Source organism: Dendrobates tinctorius, unplaced genomic scaffold (genome assembly GCF_039654945.1).
Source record: "Dendrobates tinctorius isolate UK_male_01 unplaced genomic scaffold, ASM3965494v1 ptg000028l, whole genome shotgun sequence".
In the NCBI taxonomy this organism is placed as follows: domain Eukaryota; kingdom Metazoa; phylum Chordata; class Amphibia; order Anura; family Dendrobatidae; genus Dendrobates; species Dendrobates tinctorius.
In genome coordinates, this window is record NW_027361696.1 from 9,188,858 (window position 1) to 9,208,014 (window position 19,157).

The window sequence follows — 19,157 nt, forward strand, 5'->3', positions numbered from 1 at the left end:
GGGGAGAGTTGTTGCTGGGGGAGAGAAGTTGCTGGGAGAGAGCATTTGCTGGGGGAGAGCGTTTGCTGGGGAGAGTGGTTTCTGAGGAAGAGCACTCGCTGATGAAGAGCTCACACTGATGAAGAGCGCTCCCTGATGGAGAGTGCTTACTGATGGAAGGTGGTTCTGTGGGGAAGGTGACTTGACGGACAGACTTGACTGGAAGTAGGAGGGGACGATTTGTGCACTATAGACGGAGATTGGCAATGACAGAAAGGTAACAGCAGGGAAAGACAGAAAAGGGAGTGCAGTACCGAAATCTGACCACAAGATGGCAGGGGGGAGTGTAGTTCAGGACTTGACATCAGCTTACGGCTATAGAAACTGCTTAGTCATGGGGGGCGAGGAGATAGGAACCCAGGGGGGAAATTCCCAGTGAGAGATAAATAGGACAGGTTGGGTGGGGTTCCAGGTGAGGCTAGTCCCGGGAGGAGCTCAGGAGGAGAAGACTCAGGACAGAAGACTGAGAACGGTGGCAGAGTTCGGCCAGGGGACTAACAGGAAGAGACAGTCAGGGGGGTGGCCCTGACACAATGGACTGCAGGACAGACGAGGGCAGGTGAAGCGCTGGCGGTAGATTGGTCTAGGACAGCCCCAGCGAAAGATCCACGAGGAACGTCACTACGACTGAAGGAAAGGTGAAGGTACCCGGGCCTGGAAACGGAGAGCTGTAAAGTAACTGCGGTGCATGGCTATGGTCGTCAGGAGGACGGTCAATAAACCCGGATCTGTTACAACTGAAATCTGCCTCCGTCTCGTCTTTGCATCGTCTGGTGTCTGTGTTATCTGGACGTGGTAAGCAGTGGACCACCCCCCAATCCGGCCCCCTACCACAGTTCCCTGAGGTAGAGCTGTTCCCTGAGGGACAGCCGACCGCTGATGGAGAGCCGTTGCTGATAGAGAGCGCTTGCTGAGGAAGAGCGGTTGCTGATGGGGAGAGGTTGCTGATGGAGAGCTGTTGCTGATGGAGAGCAGTTGCTAATGGAGAGCAGTAGCTGAGGGAGAGCAGATGCGGATGGAGAGTGGTTGTTGAGGGAGAGTGCTTCCCTGTGGGAAAGCGATTGCTGAGGGATGGCGGTTGATGAGGGAGAGCAGTTGCTGAGGTAGAGTGGTTCCCTGAGGGAGAGCAGTTCCCTGATGGAGAGCAGTGGCTGATGGAAAGCGGTCGCTGATGGATGGCGGTCGCTGATGGAGTGCGGTCACTGAGGGAGAGCTCTGGCTGATGGTGAGCTGTCACGCATAGAGAGCTGTCACTGAGGGAGAGCGGTTGGTGAGGAGGGCGATCGCTAGGGGAGAGTGGTCGGTGTGGAGGGAAGTTGCTGATGGAGAGTGGTCGCTGAAGGAGAGCGGTTGCTGATGGAGAGCTGTCACTGGGGAGAGTAGTTGCTGATAGAGAGTGGTCACTGAGGGAGAGTGGTCTCCGGGGATGAGCGGCTGCTGATGTAGAGCGGTCATTGATGGAGAGCGATCCCTGAGGGAGAGCAGTCGCTGAAGGAGAGTGGTTGCTGAGGGACAGCAATTGATGAGTGAAAGTGGTCGTTGATGGAGAGCGGTCGACGAGGGAAAGCAATCAACAAGGGAGCGTGGGTCCCTGAGAGGGAGCGATTGCTGAGAGACAGTGATTACCTGAGGGAGAGTGGTCGCTAGGAAAGAGCGGTCATGGAGGGAGAGCACTGGCTGATGGAGAGCAGTTGCTGATGGAGAGCTGTCACTGATGGAGAGCAGTTGAGAGAGAGCGGTCATTGAGGGAGAGGGGTTTCCTGAGGGAAAGCTATCACTGATGGAGAGCTCTTGCTGGGGGGAGAGCTGTCACTGGGGAAGAGCGGTCACTGATAGAGAGCTGTTGCTAATGGATAGCTGTCGCTGGGGCGATGGAGGAGAGCTGTTGTTTGGGGAAGAGATGTCACTGGGGAAAAGCTATCATTGGGAGAGAGCGGTCGCTGGGAGAGAGTGGTCGCTGAGGGAGAACGGTCGCTGAAGGAGAGCGGTTGCTGATGGAGAGCTGTCACTGGGGAGAGTAGTTGCTGATAGAGAGTGGTTGCTGAGGGAGAGTGGTCGCTGAGGGAGAGTGGTCTCTGGGGATGAGCGGTTGCTGATGTAGTGCGGTCATTGATGAAGAGCGATCTGTTGTGAGTTCATTTTCCCCTTCACTACTGAGGCCCGAGGAACTCCCTCTTCTGGTGAAGAAAGGTAGTGAGCCTGATTGTCAAACACCTGGGGCTGATGATGATGACTGGCTGAGTGGAGAGTTAATGACTGGATATAAGGCTGCCGACTCCCTTCTGGCCTGCGGGTGATTTCTCTGTGGACTTCTAGGAAACCAGTCTGATTCCTGCTCATCTAAAGCTAAGATTTCTGCTTTGCCTTTTTGCATTAGTGTTTTGTTTTCCTTGCTTTTCTGGATTCTGCCATTCCCTGCTGGGGTGAGCTGAATCTCCTTTTGCCTGTTGCTCTGTCTTCAGAATATTCCTGAGTACTGACATAGCATTTTTGAAGCCTAGCGTCTTCAGGGCCTTTTTTTTCTGTCAGTTTGTTGGCTCTTATTTTCATAGGGTTTTTCACGGATTGCAGACAGCAGCCTTCCTGTCCTTTCCTATCTAAGCTAGCGTGGGCCCCATCTTTGCTCAGTCTATCTTTCTGTCTGTGTTTTGTTCTTTCTTCTTGCTTCACCGTCATTATATGTGGGGGGCTGCCTTTTGCTTTGGGGTCTGCTCTGGGGCAGTTTAGATTTCCCTTTCTGTCTTTAGGCTATGTAGTCCTCCGGCTGTGATCGAGGGGCCTAGGGCATCGTAGGAGCCCCCCACCGCTACTGCTAGTTGTGTTGATAGGTTCAGGGGTCTGCAATCCGATAGCTGCCAACTTCTCTGGTTTTCTGGACTTAGCTAGCATTTCTATTTTTGCCTCCTACGGTGACTCAATCATAACAGAATCACCCGCCATACCGCAGATTCTAGGGTACTCAATAGCAGGAAAGAATTGTATAAAAAAAAAAAAAAAAAAGTGTGTATATTTTTTCCTCTATATCTCTGAGGCCGTAGGGGGAATTTTTTTTTCTCTCAATGGAGATAAAGCAATTGTCTGATCGTGTGGAGCAGCTCGCTGCGGAAGTGCGGGGAATTTCCGCCTACCTTGCTCATTCACATGCTGCTGAACCAAAGATTCCTACACCTGATGTATTTTTTGGGGATCGGTCTAAATTTTTGAATTTCAAAAATAATTGTAAATTATTTTTTGCCTTGAAGCCTAACTCGTCAGGGAGCTCCGCGCAGCAGGTTAAAATTGTCATCTCTTTGCTGCATGGCGATCCCCAGGATTGGGCGTTTTCTTTGAAACCAGATGATCCTATTCTGACTAATGTGAACGCATTTTTTCAGGCCTTGGGGTTGTTGTATGACGAACCTAATGCCATTGATCAGGCTGAAAAGACCCTGCTGGCATTGAACCAGGGTCGTGATTCTGCAGAATTGTACTGACAAAAATTCCGAAAGTGGGCAGTACTTACTACCTGGAATGATAATGCCTTGGCTGCTCTCTTTCGGAAGGGGTTGTCAGAAGCCATAAAAGATACTATGGTGGGATTTCCTGTTCCCTCTGGTCTTGACGATTCTATGTCTTTAGCCATTCAGGTTGATCGGCGTTTACGCGAACGCAGAGCTGCACGAGAGGTGTTGCCACCTGTTGAACAGATGTCTGAACCTATGCAATGTGATAGAGTTTTTTCCAGAGAGCAGCGTCAGGAGTTCAGAAGGCGTAATAAGTTGTGTTTTTTCTGTGGAGATGCCTCGCATATTATTTCTGTCTGTCCTAAACGCGAGAAACGCTTTGCACACACGTTTTCTGTTGGGGGTGTTCAACCTAAGTTTCTTCTGGCTATTACTCTGATCTGCTCCCTGTCCACATTTTCCACCAAGGCTTTTGTGGATTCGGGAGCAGCTCTAAACCTAATGGACTTGGATTTTGCTAAACGTTGTGGATTTCCGATGACACCTCTGCAGACGCCTATTCCTTTGAGGGGGATTGATGCTACTCCTTTGGCTAAAAATAAACCTCAGTTTTGGACCCAGGTGGTAATGCGGGTCGCCCCAGACCATCAAGAAAATTGCAGGTTTTTGGTGTTACATAATCTGCATGATACTATTGTTCTGGGGTTTCCCTGGTTACAAATTCATAATCCAGTTTTGGATTGGAAATCTGTGTCTGTGGTGAGTTGGGGTTATCGGTGTGCCTTTAGTGAGGCTCCGGTGTTTTCCACCTCTCCTCAGTCGCATGATGTTCCTGATTATTTGGCGGACTTTTATGATGTATTTAGTGAGAATGAGTCTGCGTTAGGAGTTATGACTGTGCTATTGAACTGAGCCCGGGGTGTAAATTTCCCAAGGGTCGGCTCTTCAATTTATCTGTACCCGAGCACGAGGCTATGCGATCCTATATTAAGGAGGTGTTGGAGAAGGGTCATATTAGACCATCCTCGTCACCCTTAGGTGCCGGGTTTTTTTTTGTAGCCAAAAAGGATGGATCATTAAGATCTTGTATTGATTATCGTGCTCTCAACAAAATTACTGTTAAATATCAGTATCCGTTACCCCTGATTTCTGATCTATTCTCCAGAGTTAAAGGTGCTTGCTGGTTTACCAAGCTTGACCTCAAGGGGGCGTATAATCTTATTCGCATTAAGCATGGGGATGAATGGAAGACGGCGTTTAATATTCCGGAGGGACATTTTGAGTACCTGGTGATGCCTTTTGGGCTCACTAATGCCCCTTCTGTCTTCCAGTGCTTCATGAACGATATTTTCCGAGATTTTGTCGATAAATTTTTGATTATCTATCTGGATGATATTTTCATCTTCTCCAAGGATTGGGATTCTCATGTGGAACATATTCGGACTGTGTTCCGGATCTTGAGGGAGAATTCCCTGTATGTCAAAGGATCTAAATGCCTTTTTGGAGTACAGAGGATTTCTTTTTTGGGATTTATTTTGTCCCCGTCAACTATTGAAATGGACCCGGCCAAGGTACAGGCCATTTACAATTGGGTTCAGCCCACTTCTTTGAAGGCCCTCCAGAAGTTTTTGGGTTTTGCTAATTTTTACCGGAAATTTATAGCAAAATTTTCTAGTATTGCCAAGCCATTGACTGATTTGACTAAGAAGGGTGCTGATGTGTTAAATTGGTCTCCGGAGGCTGTTTCTTCCTTTCAGGAGCTGAAGCGAAGATTCACCTCCGCCCCGGTTTTGCGGCAACCTGATGTCTCACTTCCGTTCCAGGTAGAGGTGGATGCTTCTGAGATTGGTGGAGGAGCTGTTATGTCCCAAAAGGATCCTGTAACATCTAAAATGAATCCCTGTGCTTTCTTTTCCCGAAAGTTCTCTCCATCTGAACGTAACTATGATGTGGGGAATCGGGAACTGTTAGCCATGAAATGGGCATTTGAGGAGTGGAGACATTGGTTGGAGGGAGCTAAGCATCAAGTCGTGGTCCTCACTGACCACAAGAATTTGATTTACCTAGAGTCGGCTAAGCGCTTGAACCCTAGACAGGCTAGGTGGGCCTTGTTTTTTACACGTTTTGATTTTGTGGTTTCTTTTCTTCCTGGAACTAAGAATGTCAAGGCTGACGCCCTCTCTAGGAGCTTCTTTGCTGATTCTCCTGTGGTGACCAAGCCTGCTACCATCTTAGGCGAAAGGGTAGTTCTTTCTGCCATCTCGCCCGATTTGAGACGTGCTCTGGAAGAGTTCCAGGAGGACAAACCTGAGCGTTGTCCCAGTGGAAAGTTGTATGTTCCTGACCAGTGGAAGAAGAGAGTGATGTCTGAAGTTCATTGCTCTGCTTTTGCTGGTCATACAGGTATTTTTGGTACTAGAGATCTGGTGAGTCGGTCTTTTTGGTGGCCCTCCTTGTCTCGTGATGTCAGGAATTTTGTGCAGTCCTGTGGGACTTGCTCCCGGTCTAAATCGTGTTCTCGCTCTAGTGGGTTGTTGATGCCTTTGCCTGTACCCAAGAGGCCATGGACCCATATTTCAATGGATTTCATCTCTGATATGCCTGTCTCTCAAAGGATGACTGTTATTTGGGTGATTTGTGATAGGTTCTCTAAGATGGTTCATCTTGTACCACTCCCTAAGTTGCCGTCTTCCTCTGAATTGGTGCCCCTGTTTTTACAACAGGTGGTTCGCTTGCACGGGATTCCTGAGAACATTGTATCTGACAGAGGAGTCCAGTTTGTGTCTAGATTTTGGAGAACTTTCTGTTCCAAGCTGGGAATTCAGTTGTCCTTCTCCTCTGCTTTTCACCCTCAGACCAATGGGCAGACAGAGAGAACAAACCAGACCTTGGAGTCATATTTAAGATGTTTTATTTCTGCTGATCAGGATGATTGGGTTTCATTTTTGCCCTTGGCCGAATTTGCTTTAAATAATAGAGCTAGTTCTGCCACTTTGATGTCTCCTTTTTTTTGTAACTTTGGGTTTCATCCTCGATTTTCTTCAGGGCAGGTGGAGCCCTCTGCCTGCCCAAAGGTTGACACTGTGGTGGAGAGAATGCACCAGATCTGGGACCAAGTGGTGGATAAGTTATCTCTCTTCCAGGAAAAGGCCCAGCGGTTTTCCAACCGACATAGGACGATTGGTCCCCAATTTAAGGTTGGTGATATGGTGTGGTTATCATCAAAAAATATTGCTATGAAGGTGGCTTCTCCTAAGTTTAAGCCTAGATTTATTGGACCTTACAAGATTTTGGAGATTATTACTCCGGTCTCTTTTCGTTTCGCTCTTCCTGTCACATTTAAAATCCATAATGTGTTCCATAAATCTTTGTTGAAGAGGTTTGTTGAACCTGTTGTTCCGGGAGTTGCACCTCCAGACCCTGTATTGGTTGAAGGTAACATGGAATATGAGGTAGAGAAAGTACAGGATTCCCGTCTGGCTAAACGAAGACTCCAGTATTTGGTTAAGTGGAAGGGTTATGGTCAGGAGGATAATTCCTGGGTCTCTGCCTCTGACATTCATGCCAAAAGATTGGTGCGTGCCTTTCATCGGGCTCACCCTGATCGCCCTGGTGGCGTGGTTGAGGGTTCGGTGACCCCTCCTCAAGGGGGAGGTACTGTTGTGAGTTCATTTTCTCCTTCAATACTGAGGCCCGAGGAACTCCCTCTTCTGGTGAAGAAAGGTAGTGAGCCTGATTGTCAAACACCTGGGGCTGATGATGACTCGCTGAGTGGAGTTAATGACTGGATATAAGGCTGCCGACGCCCTTCTGGCCTGCGGGTGATTTCTCTGTGGACTTCTAGGAAACCAGTCTGATTCCTGCTCATCTAAAGCTAAGATTTCTGCTTTGCCTTTTTGCATTAGTGTTTTGTTTTCCTTGCTTTTCTGGATTCTGCCATTCCCTGCTGGGGTGAGCTGAATCTCCTTTTGCCTGTTGCTCTGTCTTCAGAATATTCCTGAGTACTGACATAGCTTTTTTGAAGCCTAGCGTCTTCAGGGCCTTTTTTTTCTGTCAGTTTGTTGGCTCTTATTTTCATAGGGTTTTTCACGGATTGCAGACAGCAGCCTTCCTGTCCTTTCCTATCTAAGCTAGCGTGGGCCCCATCTTTGCTCAGTCTATCTTTCTGTCTGTGTTTTGTTCTTTCTTCTTGCTTCACCATCATTATATGTGGGGGGCTGCCTTTTGCTTTGGGGTCTGCTCTGGGGCAGTTTAGATTTCACTTTCTGTCTTTAGGCTATGTAGTCCTCCGGCTGTGATCGAGGGGCCTAGGGCATCGTAGGAGCCTCCCACGGCTACTGCTAGTTGTGTTGATAGGTTCAGGGGTCTGCAATCTGATAGCTGCCAACTTCTCTGGTTTTCTGGACTTAGCTAGCATTTCTATTTTTGCCTCCTACGGTGACTCAATCATAATAGCGATCCCTGAGGGAGAGCAGTCGCTGAAGGAGAGTGGATGCTGAGGGAGAGCGATTGATGAGTGAGAGTGGTCGTTGATGGAGAGTGGTCGACGAGGGAAAGCAATCAACAAGGGAGCGTGGGTCCCTGAGAGGGAGCGATTGCTGAGAGACAGTGATTCCCTGAGGGAGAGCGGTCGCTGGGAAAGAGCGGTCATGGAGGGAGAGCACTGGCTGATGGAGAGCAGTTGCTGATGGAGAGCTGTCACTAATGGAGAGCAGTTGTAGAGAGAGAGCGGTCGTTGAGGGAGAGGGGTTTCCTGAGGGAAAGCTATCACTGATGGAGAGCTCTCGCTGGGGGGAGAGCTGTCACTGGGGAAGAGCGGTCGCTGATGGAGAGCTGTTGCTAATGGATAGCTGTCGCTGGGGCGCTGGAGGAGAGTTGTTGTTTGGGGAAGAGCTGTCACTGGGAAAAAGCTGTCATTGGGAGAGAGCGGTCGCTGGGAGAAAGTGGTCGCTGAGGGAGAACGGTTGCTGAAGGAGAGCGGTTGATGAGGGAGAGTGGTCGCTGATAGAGAGTGGTCGACAAGGTAGAGCAGTCGATGAAGGAGAGCAGTTCCCTGAGGGGGAGCGGATGCTGAGAGCGAGCGATTTCCTGAGTGAGATTGGTTATTGGGAGGGAGAAGTTGCTGAAGGAGAGCGGTTTCTGGGGGAGAGTGGATGCTGAGGGAGAGTGGTTGCTGATGGAGAGCGTCTGCTAATGGAGAGCTGTCGCTGATGGAAAGCTATCACTGAGGGAGAAGGGTTGCTGAGGGAGAGCAGTTCCCTGAGGGAGAGCGGTCACGAATGGAGAGCGGTCCTGATGGAGAGCAGTTGCTGGGGGAGAGTGGTGGTTGATGGAGAGTGGCTGCGGATGGAGAGTGGTTGCTGATGGAGAGCTGTCGCTGGGGGAAAGCTATCGCTGGGGGAGAGCTGTCTCTGGCAAAGAGGTGTCGCTGGGGGATAGCAGTCGCTGATGGCATTGCTAAGGGAGAGCGGTTGATGAGGTAGAGTGGTCGCTGATGGAGAGCAGTCGATGAGGGAGAACGGTTCACTGAGGAGGAGCAGTTGCTGAGAGCGATTTCCTGAGGGATAGAGGTTGCCAGGGCTGAGCGGTTGCTGAGGGAGAGCAGTTCCTGGGGGAGAGCGGTTGCTGGAGGAGAACAATTGCTGGGAGAGAGTGATTGCTGATGGAGAGCTGTTGCTGGGGGAGAGCAGTCGCTGAGGCAGAACAGTTACTGAGGGAGTGAGGGAGAGTGGTTTCCTAAGGGAAAACTGTCGCTGATGAAGAGCTGTCACTGAGTGAGACCTGTCGCTGGGGGAGAGCTGTCGCTGGGGGAGAGCCGTCACTGATGGAGAGCAGTCGTTGGGGAAGAGCTGATGCTGGGGAAGAGCTGTCACTGGGGGAAAGCGGTAGCTGGGAGAGCGGTTGCTGAGGGAGAGTGGTTGATGAGAGAAAGTGGTTGCTGATGGAGAGCGGTCGATGAGGGAGAGCAGTCGGTGAAAGGGAGCAGTTCCCTGAGGGGGAGTGGTTGCTGAGGTCCAACGATTTCCTGAGGGAGAGCGATTGTTTGGGAGAACAATTGTTGAGGGTGAGCGGTTGCCGGGGGAGAGTGGATGCTGGGGGAGTGCGTTTGCTGATGGAGAGCTGTCGCTGATGGAGAGCTATCACTGAGGTAGAACGGTTGCTGAGAGAGAGCAGTTTCCTGAGGCAGAGCGGTCACTGATGGAGAGCAGTTGCTGGGGGAGAGTAGTTGCTGATGGAGAGTGGCTGCTGATGGAGAGCTGTCACTGGGGGAGAGCTGTCCCTGGGGAAGAGCTGTCGCTGGGGGAGAGTGGTTGCTGATGGAGAACAGTTGCTAAGGGAGAGCGATTGATGAGGTAGAGTGGTCGCTGATGGAGAGCAGTCGACGAGGGAGAACAGTTCACTGAGAAGGAGCAGTTGCTGAGGACAAGCGATTCCCTGAGGGAGAGCAGTTGCTGATGGAGAGCTGTCTCTGGGGGACAGCGGTTGCGGATGTAAAGGTGTTGATAATAGAGAGCTGTCGCTGGGGGAAAGCTGTCACTGGGGGAGTGCTGTCCCTGGGGAAGAGCTGTCACTGAGGGAGAGCGGTCGCTGATGGAGAACAATTGCTAAGGGAGAGTGGTTGATGAGGTAGAGTAGTCTCAGTGAACGGTTCACTGAGTGGGAGCATTTGCTGAGAGAGAGTGATTCCCTGAGGGAAAGCGATTGCAGGGGGTGAGCGGTTGCTGAGGGAGAGCAGTTCCTGGGAGAGAGCGGTTACTGGGGGAGAACAGTTGCTGGGGGAGAGTGATTGCTGATGGAGAGGTGAAAGGGGGGGAGCTGTTGCTGTGGGAGAGCTGTTCCTGAGGGAAATCTGTCGCTTATGAAGAGCTGGGGGAGACTTGTCACTGGGGGAGAGCTGTCGCTGGGGGAGAGCGGTCGTTGAAGGAGAGCTGTCGCTGATGGAGGGCAGTCGTTGGGAAGGAGCTGTTGCTGGGGAAGACCTGATGATGGGGGAGAGTGGTGTTGAGGGAGAGCAGTTGCTGAGGGAGAGTGGTTGATGAGGGAGAGTGGTCGCTGATGAAGAGCGGTCGACGAGGGAGAGCAGTCGGTGAGGGAGAGCAGTTCCCTGAAGGGGAGCAGTTGCTGAGAGCCAGTGATTCCCTGAGGAAGAGTAATTGCTTGGGAGAGCGATTTCTGGGGGAGAGTGGATGCTGGGGGAGAGCGTTTGCTGATGGAGAGCTGGCGCTCATGGAGAGCTATCACTGAGGGAGAACTGTTGCTAAGAGAGAGCGGTTTCCTGATGGAGAGCGGTCGCTAATGGAGAGCTGTCGCTGGGAGAGAGTGGTCGCTGATGGAGAGTGGTCGCTGGGGGAAAGCTGTTGCTGGGGGAGAACTGTCACTTGGAAGAGCCGTCGCTGGGAGAGGACAGTTTCTAAGGGAGAGCGGTTAATAAGGGAGAGTGGTCGCTGATGTAGATTGGTCGACTAGGGAGAGCTGTTCACTGAGGGGAGGGGAGCATTTGCTGAGAGAGAAATATTCCCTGAGGGAGAGCGGTTGCTGGGGGAGAGCTGTTCCTGAGTGAGAGCAGTTGCTGAGGGAGAGCGGATGCTGAGGGAGAGTGGTTGCTGGGAGAGAGTGGTTGCTGGGGGAGAGCGGTTTCTGGGGGAGAATGGTTGCTTGGGGAGAGTGGTTGCTGAGGGAGAGCGGTTACTGGGGGAGAACGGTTGCTTGGGGAGAACAGTTGCTGGGGAGAACGGTTTCTTGAGGGACATTGCTTGCTGATAGCGCTCACTGATGGAGAGTGGCTCCCTGTGGGAGAGCGATTACTGAGGGACAGTGGTTTCTGTGGGAGAGCAGTTGCTGAGGGAGAGCGGTTACTAAGGGAGAGCGGTTGCTGGGGCAGAGCAGTTCCTGAGGGAGAGCGGTTCCTGAGGGAGAGTGGTTCCCTGTTGGAGAGCGATTGATGAGGGAGAACGGTTGCTGTGGGAAAACGCTTGCTGATACAGAGTGATTCCCTGAGGGAGAATGTTTGCTGAGGGAGAGTAATGGCCAAAGAAAATGGTTTCAGAAAAAGACTGGTCACTAAAGAAGAGTGGAAACTGATGAAAAGTGTTCTCTAAGGGAGAGTGGTTGCTGATGCAGATTTGCTGAAGGGATATGGTCACTAAAGTAGAGTGGATGCTGATGGACTGCAGTCACGGAGAGAAATTGGTTGCTTATAGATAGTGGTCACTGAGAGAGTAGATACTAATGTTGAAGGAAAGTGTTCATTGGTGGAGAATGATCACTGATGTAAAGAGGTCACTATTGTACAGTGGTTACTAAGGGAGAGTGTTTCCTAATTTAGAGTGGTCACTAAGGGACAGTAGTCAAGGATGGGAAGAGGTTGCCAATGGACAGTGATCATTGATGGAAATTGGTCGCTGATGGAGGGTGGTCACTGATGGATAGTGGTCGCTGAAGGAAAATGGTCTCTATAGAAGAGTGGATACTTAAGAGGAGTGGCTGCAAAGACAAAATTGATTTCTGATAGCGAGTGGTCACTGAGGGAGAGAGGTCACTAAAAAGTGACATTGCTAATGGAGAGATGTTTCTAAAATATGATTGATGGTAACTGAGAAAGAAGATTATTTATCGGATATATGGGATTATTGGGATAATATTTGATAAATTATTTAGCAGGTTAAATAATTGTAGTTTTTCTGTCATCTATCAGCCCCTTCTCAAGTTTTGGTAATTCGTAAGGAGAAGATGTCGCAAAACAGCGTGACCCTAATATGGCAAGAACCAGACCAGCCAAACGGCATCATATTGGAGTATGAGATCAAATACTTTGAGAAGGTGATTAATTATAGCTATCCAATGCATTATACTCTTTTGTCTGTGTATTTGTATATAACTTCCCCCTTTAATGGCACTCATAATCTGTCCAAATTCATTCAGAAACAAACTGAAATTGTGGTTGCATAAATCTGCACACCCTACACTAATACTTTGGTGCAATCCTTTGTGAATTTCTGGCAGCATTCAGTCTTTTTGAGTCGGATTCTATCAGCGCGGCACATCTGGACTTAGCGATCTTTGCCCTCACTTCCTTACAGTAGCTCCTCATTTTTCAAATTTCAGGGGCAGCACCTGCGTATAGCAGCCTCTGGAGGTCACCACAGTCACTTGAGCTCAGGTCTGAGTTTGGGCTGGACCGTTCCATAACTTCCATTTTTTTCAGGTGAAGCCTTTCTTTTGGTGATTTGGAGGTTGCTTAAGGTTGTTGTCGTGTTGAAATATTAAATTCCTCATCTTCATCTTTTTAGGAGAAGCATTAAGGTTTCATTGCAAAATTGACTGATATTTGAAACTTTTCATAATTCCTACCTGTAGTGACATGGGGACAGTGTCACCGGGGTTAAGCCTGTGGGCACTAACAGGGAACGTGCGCCAATGTACAGGGTGTGCGGAGACCGAGGAGCACAGTGTGCACAGGACCTGAGCTTTGCTGGTCACGTGATCACAGAGGCAGAGCTAGACAGTCACGTGACCACATGGGGCGGGGCTACCCTGCGCAAGGACAGGGAGCCGGCCGAGGGCACAGAACACAAAGGACAAAACCAATAAGTAGTCAGAGAGCAAAGCCAAGGGTCAGAATACCAGTAGGGACGAATCAGTACTGAGCAGAAAGACAGAGGCAATAGTCAAGGGGCAAAACAGGTCATACACAGCAAACTAACACACGAAGAGGAGCAACGATACAGAGAGTAACCTGGGTCAGCGACCACGAACCGAGTAGACGGAAGTATCACCGACACTGAACCCAGGAACTACCAGCATTAAATAGCTGCCCAAAGAGAGGTGAACTAAAATTAACCCTGACCTGACCAGGATGGAGGCGGAACCATCCTGTCCAGAGTCATGACACTACCCCTTGACTTAAGTCCAAGATCCAGCTGTCAAAAAGTCCCAAAGCATAATGCTGCATCCACCATGTCTCACTCTGGGTTTGGGATTACTTTGGTGATGCACACTGTTTGCCTTGCACCTTTTGGAATTATGTCCAAAAAATTCATCCTTGATTTCATTAGACCATAACTCGTTTTCCCATATGGTTTTGGCAAACTTGTAAGTTTATGTAAAAAATGTAAATTTCGGGAAAACATTGCCGGGCTGAAAGTGCTTGGAGGTTTTTCATTGTAAGAAAAGGTTTCCATTTTGTCACCTTTCCCAACAGGCCATACATATGAAGAATACAGGATATTTTTTTCACATTCAGTATGCAACTAGGAGTTGCCAGAAATTCCTGCAGCTCTTTAATGTTGCTGTCAGCATCTAAGTCGCCTTTCGGACAAATTATCCCCTTGTCTTTTAAAGGGAATCTGTCACCCTATTTTTCGACTATCAGCTGCCGGCACCGCCATCAGGGGCTTATCTATAGCATAGCGTTGACGGGCTGCGTTAACGGTATAGCATAACGCGATTGTGTTATGCTATACCCGCTCCTTAAAGTAATAAAAATAAACCAAATGCGGCCGAAGCATTTTGCCTTGACTACATTAAAAGACAAAAAAATACACCTTTAAGTTGAGTGCCTAGTTTATTTGTATTACTTTATGGTGTGGGATCCTACTATGGCACCTTCCTTAGTAGTGCACATGGTTCTCTACTAATGCTATACCCGCTAGCGCTGATGATTCATCAGCGCTAGCGGTGACGGAGCTTCAGACGCTGCAGCCCGCGTCCGAGGCTCCATCAGTGAATGACGGCACATCGCGAATGCGTGCCGCATTACGGCATGCGTCGCAATGCGCCACATAATTGGGGTCAATGGCAGAGTTAACGGACTGCGTTCCACCGCGTTATATTGCGGTGTAACACAGTCCATCTAACGGACTGCTAAACTCAATGTGACCCTGGCCTTATAGCTGCACACTGAAGAGGAGTTTATAATTCCATCCCACAAAGGATACACATGATTGACCTGAAATTTTATCTCCATATTCTTCACACAGGGTGCTTATGAAAGTGCTAACCTTTCCTTCTCTGGACAATCATTCTTCCAGATGTCCCAAATAGCCTCAAAGTGTTTAATCAGAGAAATACAGTATATTTCACTAGTCCTCTAAATAATAATCACTGTATGTCCCCTGCCCCTGTGCTGCCATTCTCACTCGACACCATGTCTACTGCTCCTGTGCTGCCATTCTCCGCTTTCACCACCTCCCCTGCTCCAGTCCTAGTATTCTCAGTCTCCACTGTTACTCCTACTCAAGTGCTGCCATTATCTCGCTTCACCATTTCCTATTCTCCTCTGCTGCCATTCTCTGCCTTCACTGCTTTCCCTGCTCCTGTGCTGTCATTCTGTGCCTTCACCACTTTCCCCGCTCCTGTGCTGCCATTTTCTGCTTTCACAACTTTCCCTGCTCCTGTGCTGTCATTGACTGCCTTCACCGTTTCTCCTGCCCATGTGCTGAAATTCTCTGCCTTCATTGTTTCCCCTGCTCCTGTGCTGCTATTCTCTGTTTTTACTGTTTCACCTGCTCCTTTTCTGCCATTCTGCTTTCACTGCTTCCCCTGCTCATGTGCTGCTAATTTCTGCCTTCACCATTTCCCCTGCTCATGTGCTGCCAATCTCTGTTTTCACCGATTCCTCTGAACCTGTGCTGCCATTTTCTGCCTTCACTGTTTCCCCTGCACCCTGCTTATGTGCTGACATTATTTGCCTTCACTGCTTCATCTGCACCTGTGCTGTCATTCTCTGCCTTTACCATTTCCCCTACTCCTGTGCTGTCTTTCTCTGCCTTTACCATTTCCCCTACTCCTGTGCTGCCATTCTCTGTCTTCACTGTTTCCCCTGCCCTTTTGCTGTGCTGCCATTTTCTGCCTCCACCGTTTCCCCTACTCCTATTCTGTGATTCTCTAACTTCACCACTTCCCCTGCTCCTATACTGTCATTCATTGCCTCCTCTGCTCCTGTGCTGTCATTCTCTGCCTTTCCCCTGCTCCTGTGCTGCCATTTTCTGCCTTCACTATTTCTCCTGTTCCTGTGCTGCCATTTTCTGCCTTCACTATTTCTCCTGTTCCTGTGCTATAATTCTCTGCCTTCACTGCTTTCCCTGCTTCTGTTTTGCTGTCCTCCATCTTCACCACTTCCCTCCTTCTCCATCTTCACCACTTCTCCTTCTCCTGTGCTATAATTCTCTGCCTTCACTGCTTTCCCTGCTTCTGTTTTGCTGTCCTCCATCTTCACCACTTCCCCTGCTCCTGTGCTGTCATTTTCTGCCTTCACTGCTTCCCCTGCTCCTGTGTTGCCATCCTCTATCTTCACCACTTCCCCTGCTCCTGTGCTGTCATTCTCTCCCTTCACTGCTTTCCCTGCTCCAGTGCTGCCATCTTCCATCCTCACCGCTTTCCCTGCTCCTGTGCTGTCATCCTCCATCTTCACTGCTTCCTCTGCTCTTGTGCTGTCATTCTCTGCCTTCACCGCTTCCCCTGCTCCTGTGCTGCCATTCTCTGCCTTCACTGCTTCCCCTGTTCCAGTGCTGCCATCCTCCATCTTCACTACTCCCCCTGCTCCAGTGCTGCCGTCCTCCATCTTCACTGCTTACCTTGCTTCTGTGCTGTCATTTTCTGTCTTCACCACTTCGCCTGCTCCTGTGTTGTCATTCTCTGACTTCACCGCATCATCTGCATCTTTGCTGCCATCCTCTATCTTCACCAGATTCCCTTTGCTATTGTGCCTGCCTAACATTTCTCCGACACATTTGGAGCACAGACCCCATAATATCTTTGGGTAATTATAAGATAACATATAGAAATGATATTTTTCTTACAAAGAAGATCAAATATCAGCATAAAAATCTTCACCGTTTCCCCTGCACCTGTCCTGCCATTCTCTGCTTTCACCACTTCCCCTGCATCTGTGCTGTCATTCTCTGCCTTCACCGCTTCCTGTTATGATTGAGTCACCATAGGAGGCAAAAACAGAAATGCTAGCTAAGTCCAGAAAACCAGAGCAGTTGGCAGCTATCGGATTGCAGACCCCTGATCCTATCACAACAACTAACAGTAGCCGTGGAGGGTTCCTAAGATGCCCTAGACCCCTCGATCACAGCCGGAGAATTAAATAGGCCTACAGAAAGAAAGGGGAAATCTAAACTGCCCCAGAGCAGACCCCAAAGCAATAGGCAGCCCCCAACATATAATGACGGTGAAGCAAGATGAAAACACTAACACAGACAGAAAGATAGACTGAGCAAAGACGGGGCCCAAACTACCTAGATAGGAAAGGACAGGAAGGCTGCTGTCTGCAATCCGTGAAAAACCCTATGAAAATAAGAGCCAACAGACTGACAGTGAAAAAGACCCCGAAGACGCTAGGCTTTAAAAAAGCTATGTCAGTACTCAGGAATATTCTGAAGACAGAGCAACAGGCAAAATGAGATTCAGCTCACCCCAGCAGGGAATGGCAGAATCCAGAAAAGCAAGGAAAACAAAAACAAAACATAAATGCAAACAGGCAAAGCAGAAAACTTAGCTTTAGGGAAGCAGGAATCAGACTGGTGTCCTAGAAGTCCACAGAGAAATAACCCGCAGGGCAGAAGGGCGTCGGCAGCCTTATATCCAGTCAGTGACTCCACTCAGCCAGTCATCCTCATTAGTCTCAGGTGCCTGATAATCAGGCTCATTACCTTCCTTTAACAGAATAGGGAGTTCACCAGACCTCAGTGACGAAGGGGAAAATGAACTCACAACAGTACCTCCCCCTTGAGGAGGGGTCACCGAACCCTCAACCACGCCACCAGGGCGATCAGGGTGAGCCCGATGAAAGGCACGCACCAATCTTTTGGCATGAATATCAGAGGCAGAGACCCAGGAATTATCCTCCTGACCATAACCCTTCCACTTAACCAAATACTGGAGTCTCCGTCTAGCCAGACGGGAATCCAGTATTTTCTCTACCTCATATTCCATGTTACCTTCAACCAATACAGGGTCTGGAGGTGCCACCCCAGGAACAACTGGTTCAACAAACCTCTTCAACAAGGACTTATGGAACATATTATGGATTTTAAATGTGACAGGAAGAGCCAAACGAAAAGAGACCGGATTAATAATCTCCAAAATCTTGTAAGGTCCAATAAATCTAGGCTTAAACTTAGGAGAAGCCACCTTCATAGCAATATTTTTTGATGATAACCACACCATATCACCAATCTTAAACTGGGGACAAATGGTCCTATGTCGATTGGAAAACCGCTGGGCCTTTTCCTGGGAGAGAGATAACTTATCCACCACTTGGTCCCAGATCTGGTGCATTCTCTCCACCACAGTGTCAACACCTGGGCAGGCAGAAGGCTCCACCTGCCCTGAAGAAAATCGAGGATGAAACCCAAAGTTACAAAAAAAAGGTGACATCAAAGTGGCAGAACTAGCTCTATTATTTAAAGCAAATTCGGCCAAGGGCAAAAATGAAACCCAATCATCCTGATCAGCGGAAATAAAACATCTCAAATACGACTCCAAGGTCTGGTTTGTTCTCTCTGTCAGCCCATTGGTCTGAGGGTGAAAAGCAGAGGAGAAGGACAACTGAATTCCCAGCTTGGAACAGAAAGTCCTCCAAAATCTAGACACAAACTGAACTCCTCTGTCAGATACAATGTTCTCAGGAATCCCGTGCAAGCGAACCACCTGTTGCAAAAACAGGGGCACCAACTCAGAGGAAGATGGCAACTTAGGGAGTGGTACAAGATGAACCATCTTAGAGAACCTATCACAAATCACCCAAATAACAGTCATTCTTTGAGAGACCGGCATATCAGAGATGAAATCCATTGAAATATGGGTCCATGGCCTCCTGGGGACCGGCAAAGGCATCAACAACCCACTAGAGCGAGAACAAGATTTAGACCGGGAGCAAGTCCCACAGGACTGCACAAAATTCCTGACATCATGAGACAAGGTGGGCCACCAAAAAGAGCGACTCACCAGATCTCTAGTACCAAAAATACCTGGATGGCCAGCCAATGCAGAGCAATGAACTTCAGACATCACTCTCTTCTTCCACTGGTCAGGAACATACAACTTTCCACTGGGACAACGCTCAGGTTTGTCCTCCTGGAACTCTTGCAGAGCAAGTCTCAAATCGGGCGAGATGGCAGAAAGAACTACCCCTTCGCCTAAGATGGTAGCAGGCTTGGTCACCACAGGAGAATCAGCAAAGAAACTCCTAGAGAGGGCATCTGCCTTGACATTCTTAGTTCCAGGAAGAAAAGAGACAACAAAATCAAAACGTGTAAAAAACAAGGCCCACCTAGCCTGTCTAGGGTTCAAGCGTTTAGCCGACTCTAGGTAAATCAAATTCTTGTGGTCAGTGAGGACCACAACTTGATGTTTAGCTCCCTCCAACCAATGTCTCCACTCCTCAAATGCCCATTTCAAGGCCAACAGTTCCCGATTCCCCACATCATAGTTACGTTCAGATGGAGAGAACTTTCGGGAAAAGAAAGCACAGGGATTCATTTTAGATGTTACAGGATCCTTTTGGGACAAAACAGCTCCTGCACCAATCTCAGAAGCATCCACCTCTACCTGGAACGGGAGTGAGACATCAGGTTGCCGCAAAACCGGGGCGGAGGTAAATCTTCGCTTCAGCTCCTGAATGGAAGCAACAGCCTCCGGAGACCAATTCAACACATCAGCACCCTT

At 49.1% G+C, this 19,157-nt stretch overlaps 1 protein-coding gene across 2 annotated transcripts in view; it reads left to right on the plus strand.

Moving 5' to 3' along the window:
- Positions 1–19,157, plus strand: part of EPHA8 (EPH receptor A8) — a 183,827-nt gene that overhangs the window by 126,330 nt on the left and 38,340 nt on the right. For both annotated transcript variants that reach the window (XM_073570085.1, XM_073570086.1), the window contains exon 6: positions 12,178–12,302. In XM_073570085.1, coding sequence (XP_073426186.1) covers positions 12,178–12,302 — 125 coding nt within the window. The remainder of the gene's footprint in view (positions 1–12,177; positions 12,303–19,157) is intronic.